At 38.8% G+C, this 20,928-nt stretch overlaps 1 protein-coding gene across 5 annotated transcripts in view; it reads left to right on the forward strand.

Annotated features, from left to right (window-relative positions):
- Nucleotides 1–8,427: 8,427 nt before the first annotated feature.
- nphp3.L (nephronophthisis 3 (adolescent) L homeolog) overlaps nt 8,428–20,928 on the forward strand; it is a 39,756-nt gene continuing 27,255 nt past the window's right edge. The window contains exons 1-8 of one of the 5 annotated variants that reach the window (XM_041565473.1): nt 8,430–8,742; nt 12,603–12,985; nt 15,535–15,660; nt 15,826–15,976; nt 16,358–16,510; nt 17,307–17,440; nt 19,171–19,331; nt 19,733–19,883. In XM_041565473.1, coding sequence (XP_041421407.1) covers nt 12,662–12,985; nt 15,535–15,660; nt 15,826–15,976; nt 16,358–16,510; nt 17,307–17,440; nt 19,171–19,331; nt 19,733–19,883 — 1,200 coding nt within the window. In that variant the 5' untranslated portion in view covers nt 8,430–8,742; nt 12,603–12,661. Of the gene's footprint in view, nt 8,743–8,961; nt 9,325–10,400; nt 10,601–12,602; nt 12,986–15,534; nt 15,661–15,825; nt 15,977–16,357; nt 16,511–17,306; nt 17,441–19,170; nt 19,332–19,732; nt 19,884–20,928 lie in introns of those variants that run through there. The other 4 variants (XM_041565475.1, XM_041565474.1, XM_041565476.1 and 1 more) reach the window with 4 other exon arrangements.

The raw sequence follows: 20,928 nt of genomic DNA on the forward strand, positions 1-20,928 counted from the left end.
GTGGAAGAATTTTTCAGGGACTATTGCTATGTGTTATATACTGTGATAAATATACCCAGTAAATGTAAATATCACTTTTCACCAACATGGTATAAGACAATGCAATGTAACATAGAAAATACCCAGCCAAGCTCTGTAGGCATGGTGAATTTACAGGATGGTGCCATTTATAATCACAATCTGTATTTGCAAGACAAACCCAAGCAATTATTTTAAGTTTTCCAGGCCCTATTATTAATTAGGCTAAAGGGCCATTTGCTAGAGGCTCACCATTAATTGTGACAAGAACAGTAACTTTTGAACATGGCTTCTTTGAAAGCAGTGTAGATCAGTTCATCTTTGCATGAATGTATGTATGCAACACATGGCAGCCTTGCCACCAATACCTTATTAAGCGGTAACCTCCTGCCTATTTCTTTTGAAAGACTCTGCACCTGCAGGCCAGGTATAATATAGTCTTAAAGAAAAGTCTCACACAAGGTATTTCATGGATGGCAAGGTTTGCTCTCCAGTCCGCAGCAATCTTATAAAAGCACAGTGGCTGGCAGTATAAATGTATCCATAACTTTTATACACACAGTCGTTTTGTTTTGCCACCAACATGGATTTATACTATCTTTTTACATTGAGGCTGTACTGTTTTACAATGTATTATTATAAAGAAAAAGTAAATATAAAAAAATAATAATTATTTGCTTAAAAGAGACTCTGTATAAGAAATTCAGTGCTATCTAGATCAGATCTATCTGGTTTCCAGATAAGAGTTCCAATACCTGTACTATAAAAAGGAAAAAAAGACTACAATACCACTGCACTAGACACACATTCATTGTGCAGGTTCCTTTAATCAACAGAGGATCCTGAGCCACCATTATAAACAGCCACCTCTAGCCAGTGTCTAGCCACTTTTATAAAAAGAGATACCTCTAGCCAATGTTTTTGTATCTATTATTATTTATCTTACATAGGAGTACAGTTCAAATTGTAATAGTACCTGACTTCTAAAACGTGGTGTGGCCAATTGTTTTATTCACCTGGATAGTGATATTTATATTAAGGCCTATAATAAGTTAATTTTCTTACCTTGCTTTGATAGGCAGCACTGTATAAAGCAAATATTGCCTTCATGGCTTCTGGATACATGCAAGCCTTATACATTGACTGTACAATTTATATTCTTCCACTTCAGGAGAGATCTGGATAAGCTGTTCATAGCAGTCTGCAGCATTCACAAAATCTTGTATCTGATAATAACAGTGGCCCAGGAGGGAAAGGCCAGCTCTGGACTGCAATAATTAGAATATACTTTAGATCCAAGTCACCCTTGATTGTAAATGCAGATTATGTTGTTTTTTAACACTGTAAATTAACATCTTAAAGCAAGTGGGAGTTCAAACAACATGATACATGAATATATTAAAAGCAAGCTAAAAAGAAACCTTTGGGTCCAGTCTATACTGACAAATTGTTTCATATAATAAGACACAACAAATTGTGTGCAAGAAATTCACTCAATGCAGTTAATAGAGCATATTGTGGAAGTGCTGGGTGCTTTACCAGAAGACCCCTTAACTGACCCCTTAACTGCAGAGGGTCAATATATCAGTAGATAAAAATCCAGTAGCGTTCCAGAAATTTGAGCTGTGATTTATTTAGCCCATATACATCGGTGATGAGGGCAAATTTTCAGGCTCCTGTTTTTCTTTTATCTCACAAAATATCTTTTTAAATCCTCCACTGAAGGTTTTGTTCTGCAATGATATCCCAAATGGCTACATATATTATAGACACAATTAGTTTAATAGGTAAAAGTGTCTTGAATATCAGTTTAAGATGGGGCTTGCTGGATTGTTCTTCCCTCCCATCACTTTGTTGCTGATTGCAGACCACAGTGCTGAGATGGATGTTGGAAAGGTTTATGATGCAGCTGTTTCTGGGAGAAAACGGACTTTGGCAAAAGAGTATTAAAGAAAATTAAACATTTTGGGAGTAAAGAGTGGAGGGATTATTGTTATTTTACATGGACAATCTAACCTGTGGTGGAGTTGCCTGGAAAATGTTTAGTTATACTTTAAAGTCACTGTGAGAGAAGTGGAATAATGCCATCTGAAATTAACAAAAGAATCATCCACCGCTGCAGCTCATGTATCCCCACGATGCCAATTAAATATCAACAATGGAGCCTGTAATAGGACAATACATTATAACTGATTGGTTGCTATAGGTTGTGGGATCAAAGTCCTCAATTTATGACATACAAGCTAAAATGAATCCTGAGTTGAATATCTGACATGTGACTATGCAAAGATCTCTGCTTCACATAATTGTGATTCTGTTTTTTTGCAAAATGCTCTGCCCCCTTGTAAAGTAATTCTGCTTAGGTGTGCCAGATTACTAGTTCATATATGACCCTTATGGGCCCCCGAGTTTCCATATGAGCTACTTTGTGGTTTATCATTATGAGGCCAGTCAGAAAACAAAACATATACATTAAGAGCCTTCAATCTCTATGGCTTTGTAAAAAAAGACCAAATGCAGAAAAAAATACAGATGTATACCTGGTTAAATGATTTGTCCTGAGTTTAACTGCATCAATTCACATGGTTTCATGAGATATACAGGTATGGGACCTATTCTCCAGAATGCTGGGGGCTTGGGGTTTTCAGGATAAGGGCTCTTTCCATAATTTGGATTTCCATGCATCAAGTCTACTTAAAATTAATTTAAACATTAAATAAACACACTAGGATTGTTTTGCCTCTAATAATGATTAATTATATCTTAGTTGGGATCAAGTACAAAGTACTTTACTTGATCGCAACAGAGAAAAATAAAATCAATTTTAAAAAATTTCATGGGAGATTGCCTTCCTGTAATTTGGAGCTTTCTGGATAATGGGGTTCTTCATAAGGGATCCCATATCTGCATAGTAATACATATGTTCTGCAATTAAAGTATTAAAAGAACGCTAATGGCCAAAGCATCATGGCCAAAGCCTCGTCCATTAGTGTAATATTTAAAGGGGTGGTTCACCGTTAAGGTAACTTTTAGTATGTTATAGAATGCCCAATTCTAAGCAACTTTTCCAATTGATTTTCATTATTTATTTTTTACAGGTTTATAATTATTTGCCTTTTTTTTTACTCTTTGCAGCTTTCAAATGGGCGTTGCTGACCCCTTCTGAAAAAACAAATGCTCTGTAAGGCTACACATTTATTGTTATTGCTAATTTTTATTACTCATCTTTCTATTCGGGCCCTCTCTTATTTACATTCCAGCGTCTTATTCAGATTGATGCATGGTTGCTAGGGTAATTTGGACCCTAGCAACCAGATTGCTTAAAATGCAAATTGAAGAACTGCTGAATAAAAAACGAAATAACTCAAAAACCACAAATAATAAAAATTGAAAACCAATTGCATATTCTTTCAGAATATCACTCGCTACATCATTCTAAAAGTTATCTCAAAGGTGAACCACCCCTTTAACCAAAATGACATTACCCTGCATTACTTCTGAAGTAGCTACTAAGAATTTGGATAGCTTCTCCATATCTGGCTTCTTTTATCTGAAAGCAGAGAGTATCAAATATTAAACTAATTTATATATTTTAACTAAACTAATTTATATATTTTAAGAAGGAGACATGAACCTTCATAATAACTAATTTGCATCCCATAAACTCTGCAAATTTGACACCCTATGCTTAATTACACATTCAAAGGCATGACCCAGTCAGAATCACCATCAGAGACCAATGTCAGTCACGCTGCTGATTTTACATTGTATTCACACTTAAGAAGCAAATTACCAAAAAATTGAGAAACTGGTTGCACATGGAGCAGCAATAACTCTCACTGGAGGATAATTTTGCATTATATGCAAATAGCCTTGGAAGGTTTATGTCCCCTTTAATCACTGTAATATTAGTGCCTGAAACTATTCTGAATATTAAATTAATAAATTCTACCTACTGAATTTACATCAGTTTTAAAGCTAAAAATTATGTAGCTAGTTTCCCCACTGCTTCAGGCTGTTTTGTCCAAAATGGACTATAGCTTCATGTAGGTATACAGTACATTTATTAGAAACCTGTTATTACATATTATGTACTAGAGGCTTTTCTGCATCAAGAGCAATTCATTAGAAAGGGATCATTAAAAAAAGAAGCCTCAGAAGCAAGTGCTACAGCAATAAGGGTAACAAAATCACACATCATACCGCTCATTTAACAAGCATTTACATATTGGATATGGGGTACCTAAATTCCTACCACCAGGGCCATTTTAAGTGCTGCTGTCACCTAAGGTGATGGTAGTGACTGTAAAAATTAGACTGAAAAAGGAGTGCATTTGTATTTGACATGAAAGTAAAATAATTGATGGTGAACACCACAATACACTAATCACACTATTTACGTGCTCACTGCAGGGGGTCTTAATCAGGGGCACAGACAAAATCCATCTGCTTTTTTGTCTGTGCCTCAGATTAATACCCCCACTTTTTAGGTAACTATATGAAAATAAGGGATTTTTAAATTTTGAGTGCCCTGCTGTTCCTGTTATTTTAGATAAAAAACATTATTCCATTTGGCCACTTGACAACTGTACCCTACATATCTTGGGAAAAAAGAAGAGGAATCAGACATAGCTGGTGGGGCAAGTGATACAAGGGGCCCAGTGGAAAAATTATTAAGAAGCATTTTCAATATTCTTAAAGTTTGGGGGGGGGGCTCAAAATATTTTCCTGAATGACCAAGTATAACAACAAGAGGCTGGCTCTCTGCACCACTCAGGGCTGGAACTAGGGGTAGGCAGAAGAGGCATGTGCGTAGGCACAAGCTAGGGAGGCGCAAGGCACGTACCTTAAAAGCAGCCTATACGGAACGCATTTTAGGACATCCTCCGAAATACCTGTCCTCCATGCATTAGGAATGCTCCATCGGGTGCTTTTACCGTCACTCATCCTCCAAATCTGCAGTCATACCTCCGTCCTCTACACTCCCTTCTAAGCCATCAGCCATACGAACTCCGCCCTCATCCCTCCGTCTTCCACCCTCAGTCCTCCGGCTTCCGCCCACTTCCTTCCGCCCTCTACCCTCAGCACTCAGCCCTCCGCTTTACCTCTTCAACCCTCCACACTTCACAAGTATTATTATAGAGATGTTTGAAACACATTTCTGCTTTCTCGCTCACCACTTTAGGAGCTTAGAGAGAAGACTGACGGATGAGTTCTGAGGGGGAAGGCGAAGTGCAGAGGGATGAACAGGTAAAGCGGAAGGCTGAGTACTGAGGAAAGAAGGTAGAGGGCTGAGCAGGGAGGGCGGAAGGCCGAGGGAAGAGGGCGGAGGACGACGGTGGGATGACGGCTAAGAAGGGAGGGTAGAGGACGGAGGTATTGTAAGTTTATATAGTATATTATATCATTAATAATAATAGTAATATCAATATACCTCAACCCACTTACTAGGGTTTCTGGTTCTTTTGAGCAAGCAGACAATGAATCCACACCAATGAGCATATATTAAAGTGATATATTGTAAAATAAATCAATTGATTGTTATACATAAATGATTAGACTTAGACTAAACAATAATTACAATATTTACAGTAACACATTACACAAGTCTACATTGTTGTTACCAAAAAGGCAGGGGAATATAGTTCAGCTTCATCTCTGCCTTCCCCTCTGGTCTTCATTCCTCACATGTTGTCTTGTCCCAGGCTCCTCCGGCTTCTCCAGCTCCTCTCAGCTGCCCCCCCCCCTTTCACATTTGTCCAGCGTTCTTTTATCCTGGGTTCTCACCTGCCCCCACAGAAACCCTTTCAACTGCCAAGATGCTGTGATAAACCCCCAACTTGCCTACATCCTGTTGAGCAAGTTTTCTCGCATACAAAATCAGTTATATGGTCCCCACAGTAGACATAGGCCTTAGTAGTTACAGGAAAAACTTTGTTATGATAATCAGGGCTTCATGTAAGTTCCCTGAACAACAGCTTTCATATTAAATAACAAAATCAAGATGGCAATTTCTTACAGTATAACTGCAGAATTGGAGGATGAGTGACGGTAAAAGCACCCAATGCGGTATTCCTAAGCTGTAGGACATCGCATGGAGGGCAGGAATTAAACGGAGGATGTCTTAAAATGCGTTCCGTAAGCCTACCCCTAGTCTGCCACTGTAATAGGTTAAGCAGGTGCTGACGCAGGCCGGCCTGCACTCGTTTGCGCACAGCCTCGCATTGTCTGGCACCACGCACCCCCCCACACACGTGCAACAGTATAACGCAGGCAGAAGCGTTTTACAAGTTTGTAGATAATCGCAGTGTATTCTCCATCTTTAATCTGCCTTGCAGCCATGTCCCTGGCACTGACAGTCCCGTCAAACTGGATCCTTCCTCCCCATGTGCCAGCGAAGCCATGGTCTAATACAATGCTCTGTTGCCAAGGCCGCTCTCCACTATCCCATGACAACAATCCGGAAGTTGTCATTGCTTTGCCTTGCCTTTTCCCTGAGAACCAACCCACTTTCTTTGCAGTAGTTCTGAGAATGGAATTTCTCAGTATTTTCAGTGTTTTTGTCTTTATTATAGCAGTTTCAAGCCTTAAAGTACAGAAATAAGACACCAACTAAAATGTAGAACAGCTGCTTAAATGTATTAAAATAGAGTCGTTTCTGCAATTTTTCCCTTTGTAAACATTACTGTAACCTGTAGCCCCGCTGCCCCAGTAAGATTTAGACGAGTTGCTTGGGGTGCGTAATCTGACTTTTACAAGAGCTGAGGGGAGAAGCTTGTGAAGTAAATTCTGTTGCTTTATAGTAGAACCCCCATTTTACTTTTTTCAGGGGACCAGGGAAAAATGATGTAAAATCCAGGAAATGTGTTAAAGACCCTTAAATGTGAAGTATACAAAGGAAATAAGGTCAGGAGTCATAATTTTATTTAAAACACATGTACTGCTCCCCTTCTGCTCCAGCAATGCTCACTGCTTTTTAGTCTTCCCTGCTCCTCCAAAGTACAGCTCCATACAAGCCCCCTCCTGCTCAACCGCAACTCATATCTTTCTTCCTTTCAGGGTTGCCAGGTCTAATTTTCAAAACCAGCCAGTCGGCTACAAAACCAGCCCATAACAAGCCAAGAGGCACTTCAAAAGAAGCCCAAAAATAGCACAATATTTGCAGTGAAAAAAAAAAAGTCTAATAAATAAATGTGAAAATGAGCTGTTTTCTTTAAAATTTTCACTGATTTGCAACATTTTACATTAAGTAAAATGGGACATATTCGCCCGTCATCTGGGGCATAACTACAGAAGGGGCCCCATTAGTCCCTAATACATATACAATTTCAATAAATATTGGTAAAACAGGCCAACCTCTAGACATTTTGGTGGCCAGCAGATTTTTGCTGAAAATTAGGAAATTTAGGAAAGTCACCAAAAAATGCGAGAATGCTTAAGAGGGACAATAGATTGGGGTACAGAGCCCAAAATCTGGTAACTCCCAACTTCTACACAAGTCAATCCCATTGCATGCTAGGTATTGTAGTCTTACATAAAACTTGGTAGTTGGCCAATTGTTAAACAAAAACTAGATTACCCAACATGCATTGGGAGATGCAGACTTGGCACATTATGGCAAGAAAGAACTTTGGCTGGTTTCCAAAGTAAAAACCAGCCAACCAGCCAAGAGGTCTCTAAGGAAGTACGTAGTTACGAAAAGCGTCAGACCTTGGGCTGTTTATTCCTTTTATCAAATGTAACCAATAAAGGCGGATGTTTTAACTGAATATTGAGCTGAGTGATCATTGACCTCAGGATCCATAAAGGCCCAAAAAGTAGCCCAAATCTGTACTAGTTTGTACTTTCAAAACCCGCCTGTGCTTTAAATTAGTATACCTCCCAACATTTTGGAAATATGTTAGGAGGTATACTAATCATATACTATACTAAATTAGTATACCTCCCAATATTTTGGAAATATGTTGGGAGGTATACTAATCGGTGTGGACAAAAAAAATGTTGCCACGCTACGCACGCCAACTTTTTTGTCCATACCGACTTTTGTGGCCACATCTCTTAATTACCATGTTCATTTTACAAAATTTTGCAGGTTGTAAAAGTTTGAACATATTTCTGTGTTTTTTTTCCAGTTATTACAGTTTTGCTAATGAAGGTGAATTGCTGTGCTGTGAGTCTAACTTTACCCAAGGGACCTGTTATCTTATATTGTTACAATGACTTATTTACTTATCTAGATTGCTTATCTAGATACATTTAAATTGTTACAAATGTATCTAATCTTCTGTTGTGGCTGTTCTCGGCGCTCTGCCAAAAGCCAATTAAGTTAGAAACTTTGTTTCTTTTTCTGGCTGTTGCAGAGAAAATCAGGACTTTCAAGTACAAATGAGGGACTGCAGGTTGAGCTGTCAAAAGAGGGACTGTCCCTCTAAAAACGGGACAGTTGGGAGGTATGAAATTAGTAGCCCAATTTGGCTGAAAAACCACCAACCTGGCAACCCTGCTTCCTCACCTGCTCACAGCTTGCCACTTTTGCCTGTACAGTCACCTTTCCAGTGCCTTCATTCTCCACTAGGGCTCGCCACTTTTGCCTGGAGAGTCACATTTCCCTCCCTCTCCCTGCTGCTGCTGCTCTCCCTGCCTTTCTCTTCCTGCTTCAGATCCCAGGCATGGATACCGCTACACACAGAGTGAGGGAAAGTTTCAGGAGCCTTAAATCGCAAAGTAAGTTTTTTTTTTTATCCAAAAATGCAGCGATTAGCAAGAGACAGGGCTAAAAAAAAGATGTAAAATCTGCGAAAACGTAAAATGAGGGAATTACAGCCATAGGAATGCATTGAGAATGGTTGGGACTGTAAAAAAACTGTATTTGTATTACTACCTGTAACTTTCTCTTTCCCACATCCTCACATTCCCCCTTACTCCTCCCCTCCCTTGCTTGCCTGCATGGGCGTCCACAGAGGGGGGCAAGAGGGGTCAGTGCCCCCCCCTGGGACCAGCAGACTGACCATCTGTTTATTCGGGCATTTTGTAATGTGGGCCGCTCCTGATCTATAATGTTCATTTCAAACTGTGGGCTCTAGGACCGCTCCTCCGTCCCAGCTCCCACTGTGGCTCCGCCCCTTCCACTCGTCTCCGTTCTCATGCTGTGCTGTGTGCAGGCCTGCCTGCCTGCCTGCCATCAGGGGGGAACAAGGAAGAAAGTTTTGGGCCAGGCAGGATTTAGGCTCAAAGGGGGATTAGCCAGCCCCCCTTACGAGCGTGGACATCACTGATGCCGAAGACGGAAGTACAGGAACTGATGTGGTAAGAAGGGGAAGCCAGCAGTCACTGTGCTTCTCAGGAATCTCTTTAGCCTGCACTCTGTCTCTCTCTACCCCTCTCTCTCTCTGAGTCTTTGTTTCTCTCTCTGTCCCTCTGTCTCTCTCTCGCTGCACTCTTTCTTTCTCTCACTGCACTCTGTCTCTCTCTGTGAGTCTCTGTCTCTCTCTGCACTCTGCCTCTCTCACTACACTCTCTCTTTCACTGCACTCTGTCTCTCTCTGCACTGTCTCTCTCTCTCTCTCTCTACTCTGTCTTTTTCTCTCTCTGCACTCTGTTGTTCTCTGCACTCTGTCTCACTGCACTCTGCTTCTCTCTGCACTCTGACTCTCTCTGTGAGTCCCTCTCTTTCTACAGTCTCTATCTGTCCACCAATGAAGTTTTTTTTAACTTTTATGGGGGGCCCCTATCCTAACCACCAATTGTTTTTTTTAACTTGTATGGGGGTCCCTGGTAACCAGTGGGTTTCTAGTGTTTGTTTTATCTCCCATGTTTGTGTGGCTTTTATTACTGTGGTGTTGGGTCTGGGACTGTCATCTAGATTATGTAGGTACCCAGCAGAATGAATTGTAAAAAAAGAACATGTGGCTACATGGGGTATTTATGCATGTACTTGCCCCTGTGCTATCTGTTTGTGAGTTCTGGGGGTATTTATACATGTACGTGCCCCTGTGCCATCTGTTTGTGAGTTCTGGGGGTATTTATACATGTACTTGCCCCTGTGCCATCTGTTTGTGAGTTCTGGGGGTATTTATGCATGTACGTGCCCCTGTGCCATCTGTTTGTGAGTTCTGGGGGTATTTATACATGAACTTGCCACTTTGCCATCTTTGTGTGAACTAGGGTTGCCACTTGTCAGACAACCGGTATTTTGAAGGGTTGCCCGGGTCAAATTAGGGAAACTATGCAGGATTCCCTTGATTGACCCGGCGATCGGCTGATCGCCGTGGCATAGCTCCACCCCTTGATGGCAGTGACACACCCACCTATCTCACAGGCCCGCCCACAGATGCCTCCTTGCCCCACCCTGGAAAATTTTCTGCGGACACCCATGCTTGCCTGGCTGCATATATCCGGTGGGATGTGCGGCTGGAAGGGGAGGCTTCTCTCTTAACTGTGGGGGAGTTAATATCCCGGGACAGGTTGGCAGTAAAGGGGCTCACAAAACAGCATTGTTGTCCTGCCACCCCCTGACCCATGCAGTTCCTCAAGAGGTGGCAAATAACGAGAGCAACTGAGAGATGTACATCCTACCCAAAGGGTAAGACTCGCTGAGTTCACAGTCGTCACTGGCAACCTGTTTATATTATGGGAACAGTTATACTGATATTATGTTTTGGTGAGGGAATTTCCATGCCTACATGAATGCCAACTGACTTGACTGAGGTCATAGATGTCCTTTTTAAACCGTGTCTGTTCAGGAGTTGTGAAGTGGTAGATTAAAAATTAGCTTGGAGATAGTGTTTAAATTCATTTACATTTTGTTCTGCATTTCCCAGGCTTGCAGTTTTAGCTGTTCACCGGTTGCTAAGGAGTAATTCTAGCAACTTGGAAGTCAGAATGAAATATGATTTGGAGAGGGTTTGGTTACCCTAGACCAGTGATCCCCAACTAGTAGCCCGTGAGCAACATGTTGCCCTCCAACCCCCTTGGATGTTGCTCTCAGTGTCCTCAAAGCAGGTGCTTCTTTTGAATTCCAGGCTTGGATGCAAGTTTTAATTGCATAAAAACTAAGTATAATGCCAAGTAAAGCCTCCTGTAGACTGCCAATCCACATAGGGGCTACCAAATAGCCAATCACAGTCCTTATTTGGCACCCAAAGGGACTTTTTTAGCTTGTGTTGCTCCCCAACTCTTTTTACATTTGAATGTGGCTCACGGGTAAAAAAGGTTGGAGACCCCTGCCCTAGACAACTAGACACCATAAACAATTGCAGGGTGAAGTGAAGCCAAGAAGAAAGTTTTATAGAGTAGAACCCCCCCGTTTTTGTGAAATTTGTGATAGCAAGTAGCAATAAAATAAAAGCACAAGAGTCAGTTTTACTTTGAAAAGTAAGAGTTCATTTGTTAATGGTAAGGGTTAAGCATTGCAGCATTAAAGGAGTGGTTCACCGTTAAAGTTACTTTTAGTATGTTATAGAAGACCAATTCTAAGCAACTTTTCAATTGGTTTTCATTATTTATTTTTTATAGTTATTTGTCTTTTTCTTCTGATTCTTTGCAGCTTGCAAATGGGCGTCGCTGTCTGACAAATGCTCTGTAAAGCTACAAATGTATTGTTATTGCTACTTTTTATTGCTGATCCTTCTATTCAGACTCTCTCCTATTCATATTCCAGTCTCTTATTCAAATCAATGCATGGTTGCTAGGGTAATTTGGGCCCTAGTTACCAGATTGCTTAAAATGTAAATTGAAGAGCTGCTGAATAAAAAGCTAAATAACTCAAAAAACCCAAATAATCAAAAATGAAAACCAATTGCAAATTATCTCAGAATATAACTCTCTATGTCATACTAAAAGTTTTATCTCAAAGGTGAACAACCCGTATAATGTTACACTTTGGAGTGGGGGATGTATGTGCAAGACCTCTCTGTCAGTCACATCCACAACCTAAAGTAATAACTGACTTTATGCATAATATTTATCTGGTTAGTATTTTGAACTACTTCATTTCACTAATAATAACATTCACAGAGGACAAACAGCCATTTTTGGAAGCATCAGGACAACATTCTTATGTTAAATTTGGGAATACATTATGCAAAATAAGGTAAATGCACCCACTGAAATGAATTTTAAATTGGTGGCACCACGAAAAAAAATTAAAATGCAGAAAAATTTAAAATCAGGGTACTTTGAGGTAATTGAGGTTTTACTGTAAAGTAATAACTGTAAAAATAATGAGCAATTGATAAGTTCCTTGGAACTGGTTTCTCTGTAATGCACTAAAATTGAATTCTTGAATGGTGTTTTTTCATGCAAGGAGTGTGGCAAACGGCAACTGCGCTCACAAATGAGCATTAATGATTTTAAAGATAAGATTGCTCTAATGGATCTGATGAGCAATATGGTAGCTCCCATTCATATATAAATAAAAAAAGCACTGAATGTTCTGAAAAGTGCATACATATGACAATTTGGGTGTATTTTTCCCTTTAAAATAGTTTGGCAATATTTAATAAATTCAGCAGACATGCCAGAAAATGTTTCACTATAAAGCAATACCATAAAGAATACTATAAGTTTACTTTTCATTCTTTCAGAATCAATGTTGATGAAGCGGTAGCATTTGTAACCAAGAAAGGGTTTTAGTGAAATCACCATGGGGACAGCCTCTTCTCTGGTTAACGCAGGAGAAGTCATTGAAGATACGTACGGTGGAGGAGGAGGAGAAGACTGCGTGATTCCGGTAGAAGTGAAACCCAAAGCACGTTTACTACGCAGTTCTTTTAGGCGTGGGCCTAGAGTTATTGGAGCCAGCTTTAAGTCCACAGCCTCAGTGGACCTGGAATATGCTGCTGAATATGAAAGGCTAAAAAAAGAATATGAGATATTCCGGGTCAGCAAGAACAACGAGGTTGCCTCTATGCAAAAGAAGGAGATAAAACTGGATGAGGAGAACAAGAGGTTAAGAGCCGAGTTACAGGTTAGCAGAAATTGCTTAAATGAACATTACAAACTCAGCACAAATTAATGCTTCATTGCTTACTTTTGTGTTAGGCAGCATTTGATGTGAACAAATTTATTGTGCAGACCTATTTTGACCTATATACTGATGAATTTCTTTGTTATAAGTAACAGAACAACACTCTCACCAGACTCATCTCTGAGCCTCTGTATGAGTAAGTTTTCATCATTTACATCAAATTCAAACACCAGGTGTGGCAGGATCTCCCATTAACGCTGCTTGGGAGGACCAATTTACTTAAAATGTTGTTTCTCCCTAAATTTAACTATGTCTTTCATAATTCCCCAGTGATTCCTAGGGCTCAATGGTTCAGTTACCTTAACAAATTAATATGGGGTTTCTTTGGGAAGTTGCACACCCACGTCTCTGTGTGGCAATGCTACAAGCGCCTTGCACCAAAGGCGAGTTGGCATTACCCGACTTCCGATTATACTTGCAGGCAAGCCTACTGGTTTTTGCTTACTGGTGGTTCACTCCAGAGGAAGACAATCCAGCAGTCAGGCTTGAGGCTGTGGCCCTGCATTCCCTAGAAGTGTTGACTATCGAGGCATAATTCCCCATACAGCATCACTGCCCCAATGTGTACTGTAATTACAGTGTTCCAGAAATCCCTTCGTCTGTCATAGAGACCCTCTCAGGTGTGGTCCCCACGGACACCCTTGAGGGGAAACCCTGCACTCCCACACTTATCAATGATACCTGACATCAGTCAATAGGCAGACAAAGGTATTAAAATGCTACGAGACATAATATCAGAGGAAGAACTTAAAAACTTTGCAATCTTTAGAGAGGAGTATTGGCTGCCCCCGCCATGTACTTTTGATATCTACAATTTAGGCACACTTTCTACTCCCAGTTCCCCCTCTAGACCCCTGCAGGTATCTGAAACCACCCTAGAAGCTTACCTACATAAGCAAGCCTTAAAAAAATACCCTCTGTCATGGTTCTATACCCTGCTGTGGCAAGCCAAGCCTAATCCGCTGGCCAGGATAAAAGGGAAGTGGCAGAACAAATACCAGACCTCGAGGAAGAAATGTGGGTTGATGCCTTAAAGCAAGTCCCAGATATTACAATGTAATTTAGGGAGTGGCTCATTCAAATGAAATTCTTTAACCAGGCGTACCGAATAGTTATGTGCGGGTTGGGTCTTTCCCGATTCGCACTCGCCCTCACAACTTCCGGCTTCCCTTTATAGACCCGCGTTGACATGCAGCGCCCATGATGTCACAAAAGGGGCATGGGTGAGCAGGCGCGTGGCTATAAAGCCAGAAGTCATAAGTAAGAGAACTTATTTTGCCAGTGATGTCACCACAAAACTTAGAGGCTGCCTTACCATTTTTTTCACAATTGTACAAAAAAAAGTGACAATATAAGTGCAACTAATTTCTACAATCAAACTCTTTTTTTTCCCTCAAACACTAGCTTATTAAAATAAATTAAATCAAATATTTACATTTGTGTTTTGTCACTGCAGTAAAGTCACACACCAGTAAAATTAACATTGTTACATTCATTTTCTATCAGGCTAAAAATCTGTTCCCATTGACTTCTACAGAAACTCGACAACTTTTTTTTACCAAGTACTGGCTACTTTTTTGCTTTTGTGGTTCACCTTCAAGTTAACTTTTAGTATGTTATAGAGTGGCCAATTCTAAGCAACTTTTGTAACTGGTCGTCATTATTTATACGTTTTTTAATTATTTGCCTTCTTATTCTGTAAACTGGAGAGCTGCTGTATAAAAAGGTTAATAACTCAAAAAGCGCAAATAATAAAAAATAAAAACCAATTGCAAATTGTCTCATAATATCACTCTCTACATCATACTAAAAGTTAACTCAAAGGTGAACAACCCCTTTAATAAATCCCAACTCAGAAAATAAACATGTTTGATTCGTTTTTCACTGCATTTGTTCTCAAATCAAGAAGAAACGTCAACTTCATTTTTTTTTTTATAAATCTACCACTTAAGTCCATAAATATAAATGTAAAAAATGTATATACTTGCAGATAACTTTGGTTCATTTAGGACCCACCTGCTAGTTTTACTGGGTATTATATATTGAGTTCTCAATCTCTTCAAGTAGAATTTGACTTTATTATTATACTGAGTTTTATTTGCGAGTTTCATTGGTTCTTGTTACAATGTGGCCCTAATTTTAAAAAAAATGCATTCTTTCAACTTGACCTAGATCACTGTCCTCTGCTGGCCTGCAAATCTTTCTAGCAAGTATCTTCAGCAGTTCTGTGTCTTCTACTTAGTTGCTCCAGTTTTGCCTCTGACAGCTTCAGCTTTGTGAATTTCTCATTCTGCACTCTGCATAGTAAATTTTGATCGGCTTTTTTCTTTTTCTAGTGTACATATATTCAGTTGAATTAATCTATATATTTCTATGAATATCTTGTATTATCAGCAAATTTAAATTAAGCATAATTTAAAATATGCTGATAATGAGCATGAGCACTTTTATCCCTGGTACACTTCTACTTATCGGTTTTGTATTGTTAGGCATTGCAAAAAACCTACCAAAAAATTCTGAGAGAGAAAGAAAGTGCAGTTGAAGCAAAATACCAAGCAATGGAAAGGGCTGCTACTTTTGAACATGATAGAGACAAAGTGAAGAGACAGTTTAAGGTAATTTGTTATAAAATTCCAAATTGTGACTTTTGAAAAATAAATGAGAAGTACTAAACAATAAACACCTGTAAAAACCAAATATGAATGCATTACGTTATTTTCATTTGAAATACAATAGACTTGTTGGCCCAATAGATGGTGTGTGACAACTGTTCTTAACAGATCTTTAGGGAAACAAAAGAAAAAGAGATCCAGGATTTGCTACGAGCCAAACGTGACCTGGAAGCCAAGTTACAAAGACTGCAGGCCCAGGGTATCCAGGTTTTTGATCCAGGAGAGTCTGATTCAGATGATAATGGTACAGAAGTAACTGGTAAGGATGACTAATAGGATCTGGCAATAAATAAGGACATATTCCTCTGCAAAGGAGAAAAGTATTTAATGTGCAGGTATCCTGCCTCCTGGGGCAGTGAGGTATATACTCTTACACATAATTTTATCTTGCATTCCTAAAACTTGCGGTTGCATTTTATAATTATGTCTTGAGATAAAAGGCAAATCTAGCTTATTCAGAGCATTGTTAAAGCTTTACCTTTGTTTAGTTATTTTGTACAGTGTACTAGATTTAACAAGAAAAATGAAAGATTAGTTGATATAGGTAAAGGTGTGGTGACAATTTACCCATCATACTACTATATTTGTTAGAGTTTTACATGGATAATATTTTAAAAATTGTGCTTTTTCCTTCATTTAGTTCCTAGCACACAGTGTGAATACTGGACAAGTGGAGCTCTGGGAAGTGACCCTTCTATGGGTAGCATGATGCAGCTTCAGCAATCTTTCCGTGGCCCTGAGTTTGCACATAGTTCTATTGATGTTGAAGGGCCATTTGCCAATGTGAACAGAGGTAAAAAGAACATAAGTGTATACTTTTTCCACTGTTTCCACAGCACCTGTACCTTGTTCCTGCTACTTACCCCTTTTTCTGATCTATTATCTTTTATTCTCCCCAATGCTCTGCCTGTAGGCCACTATACATTATTATAACAAACAAGGGAACATTGTGCTGACCTCTAGTTTTTAAACCATTAAGCGGGAGTGCAATAAGGCTGTGCCCACAAAATTCATATAGACAAATATAAGAGATCCTCTGCACTCAACCCATTACCAATATATTAAGGACATTGAGTCATTCTCTGCCTTAAGCTACTAAAAATGTCTGACCCTTTAAACAAAACAGGAATTTTTTGTCTGTATATTGCAATATATTTAAGATGGCTAACTACATCAAAGACATCCCTGGTCTGGCCAGTTCTACACTCAACTTTCATCTGATTCATTAAGAATTCTATTGCTTCATTATACATTTTACACAGGGACTAATTTTTACCTGCAACTTGCTTGCTTTCAAGGTTAAAACTCCCAAACATGCTATAGTCAGTTGATCCCAGTGGTGGTCAATAAAAGGGCAAACATGTTTGGGAGTTTTTAACCTTGGCCAACTTGAATATATCTCTATACATTCGTTTTACAATTTTACATATATGTGGTTCTAATCAAGTGGAAATTGTTTTATTAATCTGATTTTATTTATGCAGCTCCATAGAAATGAATGTGGATGGGATTGTTTATCTTCAGTGCTTTTTAGTACTACAGCATGCTGTATCTTTCAACAGTATTTTAATAATTCCAATTGCCATTAGATGACTGGGATGCAGCTGTTGCCAGCCTTCTTCAAGTTACGCCTCTCTTCTCTCAGTCTCTGTGGAGTAACACTGTGCGATGCTACTTGATGAGCACTGCAGAAACTCAAGCTGAAGTCGAAATCTTCCTGAGGGTATAAGTAATACTGCAATGTTTTAACATAATGTGTGTTTGACTTTGTTTTGTGTATTTACATAATACAGACTTCCCATACAGACCGGATATAAAATGGCATCTATTGTGTTGCTTTTATAATTGAATCAGGTTGCAGGTAAATCACATACACTTGTTTGGTATGGCTTACAAGGTACATTAGATTTTCATTTTTACTGTTGCTGTAGGAACTATAGCATATGGATCTGACCACTATGAGCATGTCTGAGATGTCCTGTCAAACATGTGGGCAAAGATTACCCTGTTGGACCCTACAACAGTTTTTCTTAGTTCCACATTTGAGATCTATTATTTCATCAGTGCCTCTGCTGGCTAATAAAAGGTTGTAGATATTCCAAACCATTGCAGTTATAGCCATGTAGCCATAATTTATTTAAGGAGGAGAATAAGGGGGTTATGTAATAAAAGTCACTAAGCTTGCCCAGGAGCAGTAACCCATACCAACCAGTAGGTAGCATTTACCGGTCACATGTTTGAAAGCAAACATCTTATTGGTTGCTATGGGTTACTGCTCCTGGGCAAACATAGTGCCTTTTATTACATATTGGGGGAATTGTCTACCCCAAATGTAACCATAATTATTATTCAAGTTCAGTGTCCATGCTTATCTATTAGAGCAAATATAGGAGTCCACTTACTAAAGTGCGGTAAATTTGACTTAAAGTTTCTGCATGTTATCGATGCAAATATTTTTCCGCCAGAATGTTTGCAGCGACTAAGTTTACTAAACAGCAATGCGCTCAGAAGTCATTGCGATCACTTGCTACGTTAACAAACCAGCTTACATTAGCGGTAATTTTAGTGAGTTGCGAATTTTCTAGCGACAAATTAAGTTTGCGAATATTTATGCTATAAAATAGTCTTGTTTATGGCGTTTTATGGCCAGATATGTATCTTCAAAACTGCTAAACTTTATAGATATTATCAACAATAAAGTAAACAGATTTCACCCAATCAAACATGTATGCATCATATAAATCAACATTTCAATACATCCAGTCACAAGATTTACCCCCTGACAATAGAATCATATAATTTAATCTAGGCTGACAAAGCCTTTGGTCCCTCCTAGCCATAATAAATCGCCTTTCATCTGAAAAAAGTACTGTAGCAGCAGACAAAAGAATAATCCAAAACATCTTTGATTATCATATCACTTTTCTCTTCTCCTGTCAGGAATGGCAACAGGAACAGAATGATGGGTAAAACAAGGTGTTATGGAACATTTCCTGTCCCCTTAAGAATTTTCTGGCGAAAAAATAAATTACCGCTACTATATAGATGGCGGAAAAATTTTGCGAATATTCTGGCATTAATTTTGTCTTTCGTACATTTCGCTGTTTAGTATACCAGGCATTAATGTTTAAGTAGCGTTATTTTCAGCAAATGCGATAACTGGCGAAAACATATTCTTGCGCAAGTATATTCGCAAATTTATATCCACTGTTTAGTAAACTGGCAAAAACATATTCGGCGATAAATTTGTCTATATTTTGAGCGCATATTTTTACCGCAACTGTTCCAGACCAACCATTAAAAGAGGCGTATATGTTTCCTATACACAGTTCTGAGAAGCTAAATAAAAATTAACATTCCATCACTAAATTTGTTTGTGCAGTTTTGAAAGCTGTAAGAAAATATTATTGATAATCTGTATTATTATTATAATTTATGGATATCTTTTTGCAGGATTATTCTCCAAAGCTTCAGAGAATGTGTGAGACCTCGGGTTATTTCTTTCAAATGGTCTTTTTCCCTGAAGAATGTGAAAGCCAACACTTTGCTGTACGAAAGTGGGAAATTGAAAAAAGTTCAATAGTCATTTTATTCATATGCTCATCCTTGCCCAGGTATATTATTCAAGAAAGTATGTTCTGAAGGAAAAAACAAACACCAAACAAAGTTTTTCTTATTTAATAGAGCATTTTATAATTTTCTTACAAGTAAAAGCTTTCCTTTTTTGACATTGTCATACACTGTTTTTATAACATATCGTTATTACACATTGTGACTTATCTTCTTAGAAATGCTGTCACCATTTTTGCTTACTATAAATGTGTTTGAATGTGGTGATTATGAAGGGATATATGTGGATATATAGGGACATTTTACTTTAGCTAAAATTTCATTATGTTATTATTGACATGTGTAGATCAAAATGTTACATTTCATTTTGAATTTGGGCAAAACCAGTGTTTGGCTAAAACATTCACAGATTTACAATTAACAGAGTCTCTCATTTCTAATATAGCTGTCTGCAGGAGGACTGTGAGGAAGCATTCCTAAAGAACAATGAAGCAAAACCTCGTTTAATATATCACAGTATTGAAGATGGTAGGTCTGACTCGGATGGCTTGAAACAGCTGCTGGAACAAGACACTAATAAAGCCAACAAAACAAAGGTGAGGAATTGTCTGCTTTGTACATGCTAAAGTTATCTGGTGTATTCATCTGTGAAAACAGCAAATATCAAATACATAATTTTCAAGAGGTTTATTGCATTGTTTATTCAATAATATAGATTTTCCTGAGCAGAATGAGCAGTTCAGTGTAGCATGTGAATTCCACCGAAAACCAACTAGAAACCTCATTTTGCTGGAATCATGTCTCCACCATTTTTCCTGGTTATATAAAGTATTGTAGATGAGACACCTAAAAGTGGTACCTATGGAGTAAGTAGTAGTGGAGGACAGTTAAGCATCTTTCATCTGGCCCAAAATTAAAATGCAATGTAGAATTTATAGCTATGGCGTGTTAACTAGTACTGGCAAACAAATGACCTATGTTTCACTGTTTCTTACCAAACCAAGTGCTACAGGTAACCTTAGTTATTAAAGGGTTATTTGCTTACTGCACCACAATTGTGGACGAGTGGACCCACAAATTATCCCATAGTCGGCTGCATGACAAATCTCATTCATTAAAAGTACTTGCGTTAATATATACTCTTTGCCTATTGCTCAGCGCTGCTTCCTTACTCCTGCCTCTTGGAAACTGAGTGCAGAGCAGTGTCGTCAGGATACCCACAGTGGCCTGTATCAATCACTGCAGTGCAGATATGCCAAAGTAATTGGGTGCACACATCACTCCCACAGTGAACGCTGGAAATGATACCAACTGGACGTTAAATTGAATCTAATGCAGTTATGCTAACACTTTGTAAGTGCTAGCACTATTGTGTCAATTTGAATGCATTAGCAGCAATTGCGACAGAGTCATCTTCCCCTGTTGCATGCAATTAAACTGGATTCATGGGGAAAACAATGCATTGTGGGGAAAAAAACATGGTGATTGCAGTAAGTAAATAACCCCTAAAGTATTTTTTTTGGAAGTTTGTGGTTGCAATACTACTTTTGGAATTTTCCAGTGATGCTAGTAGGTGGCTCTTACAGTTTGTGTTTTAAAAATTACTATTTATGCAAGTATATTTTTTAATATACTTTTTTG

Source organism: Xenopus laevis, chromosome 6L (genome assembly GCF_017654675.1).
Source record: "Xenopus laevis strain J_2021 chromosome 6L, Xenopus_laevis_v10.1, whole genome shotgun sequence".
Taxonomy (NCBI): Eukaryota; Metazoa; Chordata; class Amphibia; order Anura; family Pipidae; genus Xenopus; species Xenopus laevis.